General features: G+C 44.1%; 1 protein-coding gene across 14 annotated transcripts in view; it reads right to left on the reverse strand.

Moving 5' to 3' along the window:
• LOC120731893 (calcium-dependent secretion activator 1) overlaps positions 1-12,148 on the reverse strand; it is a 324,336-nt gene that overhangs the window by 194,508 nt on the left and 117,680 nt on the right. For 10 of the 14 annotated variants that reach the window (XM_040029354.1, XM_040029310.1, XM_040029241.1 and 7 more), the window contains 3 exons: positions 2,269-2,377; positions 1,286-1,498; positions 829-840 (listed from right to left, as the gene is read on the reverse strand). In XM_040029354.1, coding sequence (XP_039885288.1) covers positions 829-840; positions 1,286-1,498; positions 2,269-2,377 — 334 coding nt within the window. The remainder of the gene's footprint in view (positions 1-828; positions 841-1,285; positions 1,499-2,268; positions 2,378-12,148) is intronic. The other 4 variants (XM_040029271.1, XM_040029251.1, XM_040029290.1 and 1 more) reach the window with 1 other exon arrangement.

The raw sequence follows: 12,148 nt of genomic DNA on the forward strand, positions 1-12,148 counted from the left end.
TGCTGGGAATAAACTACCAGATTTCTAGAGACATTTCTTTATGTTAGCCACTCGTCACATAACAACTGAATGTTATAATACTAAAACAGGTCAATGTCACCAGTGTGAGTCTGACTGGATTCAGTAAATTGTATCGAAATGAAAATCTGTAGAAAACTTGTAAGTAGTACAAACATAAACACATGATAATGCATGTGTTTACGCATGTTTTCTCAACTCATACAAAAATGTACTCACTGCTTCTGCTACCATGTCTTTAGCACAGACTCTGCATGAATGAATTAATTTATGCTTTCATTTGCGCCCCCTCCAATCTGACATGGCCCCAGCTGTACTAACTAATTTGCATAACGTTAAAAAAACACAATTATCTTTTACAGTCAACATCTTTGTTTCTTCTGTTATTGCTTGTTTCTAGGCAACCAGGATCTGAGGAAAACACAAAATGATGCAGTGTACTACAACATCTGTCTATGTTTTTATGGCTATGCCAGAGGATATTTGCATAGTATCCAAATGTTGTCCACATGAGGGGTTTTTTTGTACTGTAATGAAAAGGCTACTACTACAATTCCTGTTAAGAACTAGACACACTTTTATCTCCATTAAAACCAAACAATAAAAAACATACAAAACCTGGTCTGTTGTGCAACATTCTTGTAGCCTGATCCATCCACTGCCTCAAGATAATAAACGTGAACACAAAAGTAGAGGCAAATCATCTGATTTCAGCCTGCAGAAACGTGATAAGAAGACTGCGTTCTAAAAGCAGCAAGAGTGATCAGCAACAAAAATGAGAAGGAGACAGAAAAGGGAAAAAGCACTTACCACTTAATCCAGCTAAAAGTAGGGTCAGGGTTTAAAAGGATGAGAAGAGAAGGAAAAAGGAACAGAGAAACATAAAGACACACAGCAAAGCCACCAACACTTTTACAAAGAGCCAAGCAACATGCAGCTAAACAGTACCCAAATGGACTAAAGGTAATAATTTTGTTGTTTAGAAAGCATAATGCTGTGAGGACAAAGACAGAACAAGACATGATGCAGCTAAGACCAAAAACCCCACAAAATAAAATCTGTTTCTCATCTCATCTCTCTCTCTCTCTCTCTCTCTCTCTCTCTTTGAATTTGAGTGTTTAAAAAAAGAAATTTGACAGAGCCAGTATCAGTGCCAGAAAATCAAATCATAAAAAAAAAAAAAAATGTGGACCGTGAAATCCTGTTTTTGACCAAGAATTTGTTAAAAACTTAAAGGCAAATACAAATATGGGAGCTGAAAACTTACAGAACTGAGATATAGGTGCATCGAGCTGTGGTGTTGTGCCTCCCCTTGCATTGAGTTTCTGGACCTGGGTCGGAGGGACGGGCTTGTGGGACTGACCAGTGGCCCGGTACATTGCCTGCACCCATAGGATACGGTCTTGCTCATCATCACTGGCAAAGATCACAGTATCACCCTCTTTTACTGCATTGAAAAATGTTCTGCCACCGTCGAGACCTGAAAAATAAACAAGGGAAGAACACTTGGTGTGGAAACCAGTTAACATTATAAGAAGATTACAAATATTTACCAGTAGCCCAATTAACCTAAACCCACCAACTGCATGTCTTTGGACTGTAGGGGGAGTACCTGGAGAGAAACTACATGCAAACACAGAAAGGCCACAGACAGATCCTGGATTTAAACCCAGGACTTTTTGTTAATCACCTCAATATCATGCTGCCCCAGATATTACTGTCATAATTTTAATTACTATTATTATTTTTTTCACAGATATGGGATAGATAAAGTGTCTTTTTTCACTTCTGTTTTCTCCCTTTCTCTTCCCAACATAAACCAAAAGCAACAATTAGTTGGGTTGGTCTGACCTCTGTTCAGAATGAAGCTAGGTGGAGCAACACTATCTTCAATGTCATGCTGCTCTGTTGTATCTTAATTGCCCCTTGGGGATAAATAAAGTCTTTCTGATTCTGAGTCTGAACACTTGGAATTATGTGAATTCTATTTGTTTTATGTGCAAATAAAACCATGATTTTCCTTTCATATCCACGGATAAATCCATCAATATTTCTGAGACTTATCTTTGGCTCCACAGACCTAAGTGAACACTGTTGGAGTTTTCAGTCATGCAGAGTTTGGATCTAATCAGGCAACGTGACCTTGGGACTATGGGTATGTCAGCCAATTTGGAAGTCAAACTGTGAAATTAGTCCTTGGACATTGCATGTTATCATCCACTGTGCCGCTGTGTGTGTTTGCACCGTTACCTGGCTGGGGGTCAGTATAGTCCACTGTGTAGCCCTCCAGCTGAAGGAGTTCTACAGGCTCGGCCTTCTTCTCTCTGTAGCTGCACATGGCAAAGGTGTACTGACTTACCTACACCAGTCACAATGAGAGGAAATATTCAGTTATCAGAACATGCTAAGAGTTGAACACAGGAAATCCAAATCCTCCTCAAGTGTCAATTAATGTACAGTAGACTCCTGTCAACAAAGGAATATTTCTTCACATGACCACATAACATATAATGAGTGGTGGAGACTGGCCAATATAAAGGTCTGGAATTTTCCTTTTGGGTGGTTTTATTCCCACTGTATATACAGATACAGCCACTTAAAATGGCTGTCTCATCCCTGACGGTGAATGGTGGATGCTTAACGGATTCCCGACCAATTACCCACCGGTTGTTGGGCAGCCGTAATGATATCCCCTGCCTGTCACGTGGATGATGCAACCACGAGCAGTGTTGGGGAGTAACGGAATACATGTACCGCCGTTACGTATTTAAAATACAAAATATGAGTAACTGTATTCCGTTACAGTTACTGTTTAAAAGGGTGGTATTCAGAATACAGTTACTTTGTTGAAATAAATGGATTACACTGCGGTACTTTCCTGTTTCATTTTGTCGCGGGTCAGGACTGTTTGGGTTTTGTTTGACAGCTACGTTCTGTTGTTCCAGGCGGCAGCGTTACGGTTGCCATGGTTACAGGGCGACGCTCTCTCTCTCTCTCTGCGACTGCGTGTTTCCTGGGTGATAGAGCGTCTTTTCGTTGTTGTTGTTGTTGTGCTAAGCTAAAAGGCAGAATGCTACAAGCATAGCTCTAAAGAATGTAGCATCATGGGCAGTGTAGTCCGTGTTGCAGGGAGAATGGACTGCCATACACGTTATGGGTCTGTGAGCGCGAGGAGGGAGAAAAAGGGGAGTGGAAAGGTACGAGTTGTCATCGAGGAAAAACGGGAGCTGGAAGCATGTAAATATAATAATAACCACTGCAGCCAAGAAGAGTGCCTGACGAGCCCAGTTGTAAGTAAGCTATTAAGACTCGACTGTACACCGTGTTCGTGTTTTCCTCTGAAACAATAAGCTCCGTTGGAGCAGCCTTTCAACGCCTCTCTCTGTCTCTCGCAAGAAAAGTTGACCCACACAACAAAGTAAAGCTATTTTTCGGCTACGAGCCGACAGGGACCCCGCCGTATTAGTCAGAGGTCCCTTTACTACAGTTCGGAGCCGCGGACCTTCAGCAATAGTAATAAATCACAGCAATAGTACATTCACGTTGTTGTAAAAAGCATGATAATCTATTAAGTAATCCAAAGTATTCAGAATACGTTACTGTCATTGAGTAACGTAACGGAATACGTTACAGAATACATTTTGGGGCATGTATTCTGTATTCTGTAATGGAATACATTTTAAAAGTAACCTTCCCAACACTGACCACGAGTGGTAGTGCCCCTGAGCAGCATTTAGAAATGTGGTAGAAAAGTGGTAATGTCTTGCGGCTCCACTAGGGAGAGCAATGTGAAGGCGCATTCATTTACAGGGTGTGAATTAGGCTACTTTTGGTGATAGTACATTAAGTAAAACTAAAAATTTGGCATGATGTTAAAAATACAGAAATTGTTACGACTAAGCTGTTAATAAGAGATTAACATAAATGTGGGCATTAGCGCAATCCGGTTGTTCAGTGATGACGTGATGAATCCTACTTCCGGGCCTAAAGTAGTCTGCGTTTAATATGGCTTTTGTGTTGTTAACATGTTTAATGTTATGTATTTTCTTCTATTTGATCTCAAAAAGCTCCTAAAACAGTCAGTGATCACTGTTGACCTCCCTCGGCTTTTATTACCGCTAATCATTTATTTAAGCTCAGTTTTTAAAACCTTAGGATGCAACTACAGCCCAGCCCATGCAGCAGTATATGAATGACTAACCTCGTATTGTGGATGGATTATCTCAGTTGTTCTCCTGGCTGAAGTTTGGTCCTTTTACAGCATCCTGCCATGCGATTACATTTGTTCCTGACCACTGAGAACACCCACGTTAACTTTTATCGAGTGGAAAAAAAGTTAGCTTGTTTATATTATGCTAACATAGCTGTGTCGCTAGCGGTCACGTAGCACATCATTATATACCAGCTAGCCAAACTTCAGTAACCCTACAAACGTCACTGCTGTTTAGTTTTCTGTCTTCATTTATGTTGGAAGTGATAACAGAGCTGTACGTTTTAATTTGTTTCCAAAACCCCGCAGTCAGGACATGCTATATTGTATTTAGATAGAAGCTAGCGAGCTAACTCCCTGCTAACTTCTAACTCCGTTAAATGTCATAAATTCCGTTTTCATGGATGCCTGGATGTTAAACTCAATTGTTACACCTGGTAGAGCAGAATGCTGATCATTTTATTAAAGATGAAAGACTTTAGACAGTTTTTCAACTCTCAGTAATGCCATAGTGATCGTTTGATATATGGACCTGCAGCGGAGTTTAGGTCCAGACGCAGCTAGTGACGTCAGACTGAACAATCGGATAGCTATTTAAGACACAAACTCCTACCCTTGTGTGTGCGTGCCCTTGTCATTTCACCTTGTTAAAGGTGAAATGTTATGTGAGCCATTTCTACCTCATGTAGCTAAAATGAGTATTACTAGCATCATTATTTTTTTTTTACTGTGTTATACTAATGTTATAGTATGCATTTACACCAAGAAATGAATAGTGCATTAGTAAGACTATTAAAAAAGAAAAATGTGCTGTTTGTTTAACCTAACACATTTGTGTTGTAATATGTAGTGTAATATGACACTGACTAGACAGTGTAATGCTAATAGTGCTTTACACTTTGCAGTCAATAAAAGGCCAGTGCTAACCCATAAATCAGGGTATGAGTCTGGTTAAAGATAGTGGCTGTGGTTTTGTCATTGTTTCCTGTGCTGCAAACACGAACTGTAGTGACACCCTGTTGCTTGCTGTAGCTGGCCTGCTGTTATTGTAGCTGCCAGTCATACCAACTTGTCGTCACAAATCACCATGCCTGGCCAACAGACCATTGTCACCACTCCTCCTGTTGCAAGTGGCAGCTCTGACTCTATCTGAAGGTTCATTCTGTGCACGCACACGTGTGTGTGTGTGTGTGTGTGTGTGTGTGTGTGTGTGTGTGTGTGTGTGTGTGTGTGAGAGAGACAAATGACAAATGCCCACTACTGATGAGCACTGATGAGACCTGAGGCCAAATAAAGAATGGAGGGAACAGCAGCTCCAGCAGCTCCCTGGCCTCCAGGACACCACAACAACTAATCAGAATCTAAAGTACAGACAAGACACCACCCTTCTTTTCCATCCCAAACTGTTCTCTCACTCTCTCTCTCTCTCTCTCTCTCTGTGATAGGTTGATAGGATACATACACTGCTAAAAAAAATAAAAGAACACTTTGTAATCGGTGAATCAAGTGAATTACACTGCTCCGATACTGATTTGGTCAGTAGCACTTTCAGCTTTTTTGATGTAATTGAAATTTAAAACACGTGTACTAGAGGGGCCACAATGAAACCACAAAACAGAATGGTTTTACAGTTGGAGGCCACTAGTGGGGTTTTCCCTCCTCATCTTTTCTGAGTGTCATTTTGCTAGTTTTGTATTTGGTTAGGGTTGGTGTTATGGCAACTTGCCATTGCCAGATGGGTTGCTGTGTCTCCCAGCACAGACTCAAGAGATTCAAGGAGATGGGCATTTACTCTGGGAGACCTGGCAAGAGCCATAGCAGTTCCTTAACCAAAGACTACATCAGCAGGACCCATATCTGCTCCTTTGCCGTCGAACAAAGGCAAACAGGATGAGCACTTCGTTCTGGAAAGGGCTCGGCTGTTTGTGTGTGTGTGCTATGACATGAATGCCATGAATGTTGTTAAAATTATTAAATCTTCATCAGGGACAGACAAATGTTTCTGATTAATCTGTGGACTTCAAGATTGTGGCAGCAGAGTTGGCTAGAGTCGTACCAGACTCCAAGTGACATTTCTTCATAGATCAAGAGAGCATGAAAAATGTGTCAGGTATATTAGGATAATCAGCTGCATAAATGGAGAGCAAAACAGGAGATAATTTCCTATGCTATTTTGGCATCCCACATTTCCATCTCTTTACCTAGAAGGTGCCATGCAGAAGTATTCTCCCTGGAGAAGATCAAGATCAAGTCTCTGGAGAAGAGACATGTTGGTCTCTGGAGGAGGCCAGATTAACTCCTTCATGAGTCATGAAGAACACTGACTATCTCATACTGAACTGAAAAGCCATTTTTTGGATGTGTTTCTAGAGGTATAGGTAATGTAAGGCAGCACCTTCTGTCAGCTTAATTACATCCAAGCTCCTCTCAAGCATCTACAGCAGTGACATGAGTGCCACTATTGTTGCTAAAATTCTTAAATCTACGAGGTCAGTTCCTTGATCATTAATATGCAAATTGTCGTGACCATTGATCAACATCTACTGATTAAAAACCACTGATCAAAGCATTTCAGTCATTATGCAAATGTTCTGTTTATAAGGTTGGGGAAACCTGCAGTCAGCTGAGACTGAAGAAGTCATTTGGTTGATTGACGAAACCTTTCTCCCACTGAAAACATCCAGATGAACAGGATCAACCTTTTGAGATTTACTTACCTGGATGATTGAGACTGCACCAAGACATTTAGATGGTAGGTGGTTCGATCCATGGCTGCTCCAGTTTACAAGTCAAATATCCTTGGGCAAGATACTAACTCCCAGCTGATCTTTGATGCATCCATCAGTGTGAATGTCTCTGAATGGGTGAATGGGGATGTTGTATAAAGTGTCAAGCAGATTGAAGGCATTACTGCACAGAACACTCAGCTTCTACATATGTCTTCTGTCCAAGCTGTGCATGTCAGTATTTTTTTAGTAAAGATCTAGCTCTGTCACGGACCCGGTTCCAGGGACTCGGGGTCCATGAGCAGTGTGGACTATAATTATTATTATTATTATTATTATTATTTGAGGGTTGTGCCTTCTGCACTGCTGCTGTCCTGTGTTCCTTGTTTGTGTACTGGCAGGTGTGTATGGGTGTGTGCGTGTGTGTGAGGGTGCGGTCGTGACAGGCACTTTCAGGGCTGGTGGGTGTGGCCCTGCCAGCTGACCGGTCACACCCAAGAATCTCCACACACACCTGGCGCTGATCAAGCCTCGTCAGAGGAGCTACCAAACAGTGTGGCTGAGAGCTCCTTGATGCTGGATCGTTGAGTGACTTCCCGTCAGTCTCAGTAATATGTGCAAGGTTAGTGCCAGTTTGCCGGTATGCTAAATACTCACGGCTGCCTTTGTATGCGTGTTTCCCCAGGAGGATTTGTGAAAATCAGGAAGCATACGGACGATACATAGGGAACGGAGACTGAGCATGGAGCACGGGAGTAGGGAGAAGACACGGAACGGAAGTCGGGATCGCACTGGGGATTTATTGTTGTTTGGATTGACACCACTGTAAATAAACGCACTGCCTTCATCATTAAGTCCTGCATTTTGGGTCCTCATTCCTCTCATCCCCACGGTCTGCCACACCGACCACGACAAGCTCCTTCTCTGCCTTCTCGATCTAGGGCGATCTTGGCTCAAGAGTTGGGAGTTCACCTTGTAATTGGAAGGTTGCCGGTTCGAGCCCCGGCTCGGACAGTCTTGGTCGTTGTGTCCTTGGGCAAGACACTTCGCCTACTGCCAGAAGGGCCGATGGCGCGATATGGCAGCCTCGCTTCTGTCAGTCTGCCCCAGGGCAGCTGTGGCTACAACTGTAGCTTGCCTCCACCAGAGTGTGAATGGGTGGATGACTGGGTATGTAAAGCGCTTTGGGGTCCCTAGGGGGGACTAGTAAAAGCGCTATACAAATACAGGCCATTTACCATTCTCATCATCCCTGTCTCTATGCTCTATAGACAGGCCTTTTTAATGCTCTATAAGAACCTTCTAAACTCTACAATTTTCCAGACTTGAACATGACGCCATGGAGAAAGATATCACTGACTCAGACAGCAGAAATTATCCAGATTTTTCTTTATGGCAAAAAAAAAAAAAAGACAAATTTTGTTCAAAAGTCTTGAAACTTGTAATGAAAGTTTGTTTAAAGGTCATAAAGCTCATGGACAACGTTTCTATGGCTGAGCAACTGCATTCAAGCCTTATATCACCAAATGCAATGCAAAGAGTTTGATGCGGTGGTGTAAAGCACACTGCCACTGAACTCTAGAGAAGTGGACACATGTACTCTGGAACGGAAAATCATGGCTCTCTCTCTGTCAATCCATTGGCCGACTCTGGGTTTGGTGGTTGGCAGGACAGTTGAGTGTGGCAGATGACCTATTCTCCTAAAATCCGCATATAACAGCTAAAATAAGCTATGTATATAGTTATGCAATTTAATATGCTACATCAACTTCATGTGCAGTAGACAACAGTGAGGGTGCAATTACTTGGAAAGAAAGCAACTGGACTTCTTCAGGTTTCTCGAAGATGTTTCACCTCTCATCTGAGACGCTTCTAAAACCATGGTGGTGAGTCCCAGGAATTTAAACCTTATTGGGGGTTGTCACTTAAGAGAGTTGTTGACCGACCACTGATCATGTGATCAAGGTTTGAAAAAAGGCTTGGGTCATTTTCACCAGAGGTTTTGGATTAAACCATTGCACAATCTTGCCTCACCTGAGATCACCTGATGCAAGATTTGACTGGGGAAGGGATCTCAAAACTGCATTGTAGGTGGCAGACACTTGGTGTCATAAGCCCCCCCATTCCAAGATGGTCACTCATAGTGGACATAGCCTCTTTTCACTGCTCTTGCAAACCATCTGTCTCCCTTTTCAAAATATGAACATTACATGCAATTACGTGTGCAAAAATTACAAAATGTACAGTTGCAAATTGAGGTACTCCAAGGTTATAAATTCCTGTCACGTGTTTATGAGTCTAACGGTAGTGGGGAAGAAGGATGTCTTTAGTCTACAAGTCCTAGATTTCACACTTTGTACCTTTGTTGAAATGGTAGAAGTGTGAACTGACAGTAATGCGAGAGGGTAGAGTCTTTGGGGAGGTAACTATCCTGTGGACTCATGTGCATGACAGCAGATGTTCTATTGAGAGTGTAGTGGACTCCCTTTGATCTTTTCATCAGTTTTTACCACTCTCTGCAAGCATTTGCAGTCCATATCATTTGCTTTGCCGTACTACAACCTATATAACCCCGCTAGGTACAGTGGGAAAGAAAAACCCCCTTTTAACAGGAAGACTGCTCCAGCAGAACCAAGGTCAGGGACAGTCTGCCATCTGCCCGTCCCTGGTTAGGGTGAGGGGATTAAAGCAAGAAAAATGCATACTGTGGAAGGGAGGCAGGGATTAACAATAAATAATGATTAAATATAATATAGCTTATAAAGAACTAGTGAGTGAAAAAGGTGAGTGAAAGAAACACTCAGTGCATCATGGGAAGCCTAGACCTATTGCAGAATAACAAAGGGAGGGTTCAGGGTCACCTGGTCCAGCCCTAACTATATGCTTTAGCAAAAAGGAAAGTTTTAAGCCTAATTTTAAAAGTAGAGATAGTGTCTGTCTCCTGAATCCAAACTGGAAGCTGGTTCCACAGAAGAGGAGCCTGAAAACTCCCATTCTACTTAAAATATGGAACAGGGAACAGTAACCAATATAGGAGATATATACTCTCGCTTTCTAGTCCATGTCAGTACTCTTTTTGGGTCAGCTGGCTTTTTAGTGAGTTTTTAATAATAATAACTTAGTCTAGCAGTCCAGCCTAAAAGTAATAAATACATAAACTAGTTTTTCCAGTGCCAATCTGAGATGGGATTGTGGTGTGAATGGTCCAGAGAGTGTTGTTTTGAGCCATTTTATGTACCTCACCTGCACATGCCGTGTAGGTGAGCCCGCATAGCACCGCCGACCACGCCTCACCACATACCCCCATTGCCTGATTGAGGCTGGGAAGCCATCCGGCCAAACCTACTCCCCTTAACTGGCTTCCAACCCAGCGATAGGGCCGTGTCCCTTCCAGAGGCCGGCCACGCCTCCAGCAGTGGCAGCAACGCTGGTCTGGAGGCCGGCTGGTCGTGTCGGCTCACCAGGTGGCCAAGTCGACATGACCCTGCAGGCACAGTCGTGAGCTCCTGCTCACAGGCGGCTGGGCCGGCATCCGTCCCTGGGACGCAGATCAAGCAGGCTCCCCTTGCACGGGGACCTCCACCTCCCCACACAGTTCCTCTACTGCTACCAGCTGGAGCGACTCCTCCACCGCTCCCTGCTGGAGCGGACCCTCGTGGACTTCCTCCATCCCCGGCTGGAGCGGCTCCTCCACCGCTCGCGGCAGGAACACTTTTTCACCCAGCTGTTCCCCCTCCTCTCGCAGGCGCGGACCCCCACACGCCTCGTCCACCACCTCCAGCTGCCGAGGTGCCCCACATGGCTCCTCCACCGCCAGGTTCCACCGGTGGAGTTGGCGGCAGAGGTGTTGACCACGCCTGGAGCAACGTCGCCAGCTCCGCGATTCAGCCCAGGTGGCACTCAGCCTGGTCCCGCAGCTCTTCCCACCGGCGGCGCACCTCTGCCGCCTGCTCCCTCTGGGTGGCCGCTATTTCGGCCAGCATCTGGGTTTCGCCACCACTGTGGTGTGAATGAGACACAGCTGGTCCAGAGAGTGTTGTTTTGAGCCATTTTTTACTACCATGGCTGCAGCTCACAAGCTGCCAGCCGCACATGCAACACACCACAATACCAAACAACCCCTGCTTCCCCGTGTGTTTGACATGGTGGGCACCGCCGACTACGCGTCACCACAGGGATGTTTCTAATTGTAGAGATATTGGGCAAATGGAAGAAAGCAGTGCTACATATTTGTTTAGGGACATATCGTGGTCAAAAACGAGTAACTGAAAATGCATGTTTCTAATGATACTGCCAAACAACGCAGGAAGCAGAAAATTCAAATAAACACAGGAAACAGTGCACAGGGTCAAGCTGGTCATGAAGCAGGGCTTTCGAGCAGTTCTGATGACCAGTCGGCCCACGCCAGGGCTGCAGTTCATGAGGTCAGTTGGTTGGCCCACAGCAGGGTCTAAGTAGTTCAGGGAGTTGGATGAGTGGCCAGCGGAAAAGGCTAAGAATCTCTGCTGCCTGGCTGGGAGGCCCCTAGTGAGGCGAAGAAACTTTGGGGGCCGGCTGGGTGGCCAATGCCAGAGATGAACCAGCTCAGGTGGCATGGCAGGAAGCTGCAGACAATGGCAGTCAGACAGCCCAGCAGGAGTCCATAAATAACAGCAGACCCCCTCCAGGTCCTTGGAAACAGGTACTGTGGACCCTCAGTTTGCTCAGGCTCTGACAGGGAAAAAATCCATGGTCTCAGTTCAGGTGGGGGAGGCCCCAGGTGGAACAACAGTCTCTGGGGAGGCTTGGGTCCAGGGGTTACAGAAACTGAGTTGAACAGAGGGTCTTTTTGCATAGGCTAAAAACAAACATGCTTGAAGGTTGTCTGAGATGCAACGAATACCGTCCTCTCATCAGAAAGCTTAGAAACAGAAAAATAATTTATTGAACTGGATCAGACATCTGACACTTAATGTGGGCATTGAGAAGCTTGTGAACACAAAATGGTGTCTTTATTAACAGTTTCAGAAACAGAAAAACCATTATAAATAAAAACTCAGCAATCCCTCCAATGTCTTTCAAGAAACAAGGCTAAGCCTTTGAAATCAGAGGCTCTGTCCCTAAATCATAACATGACGTAAATCACAGTTGTGGGAACAGAATGCTCAGATGAAAATCTGCTGCCTTAGAAACAGCCGCTTAACTTAACTTTATT

Source organism: Simochromis diagramma, unplaced genomic scaffold, assembly GCF_900408965.1.
Source record: "Simochromis diagramma unplaced genomic scaffold, fSimDia1.1 OVJJ01000352.1, whole genome shotgun sequence".
In the NCBI taxonomy this organism is placed as follows: domain Eukaryota; kingdom Metazoa; phylum Chordata; class Actinopteri; order Cichliformes; family Cichlidae; genus Simochromis; species Simochromis diagramma.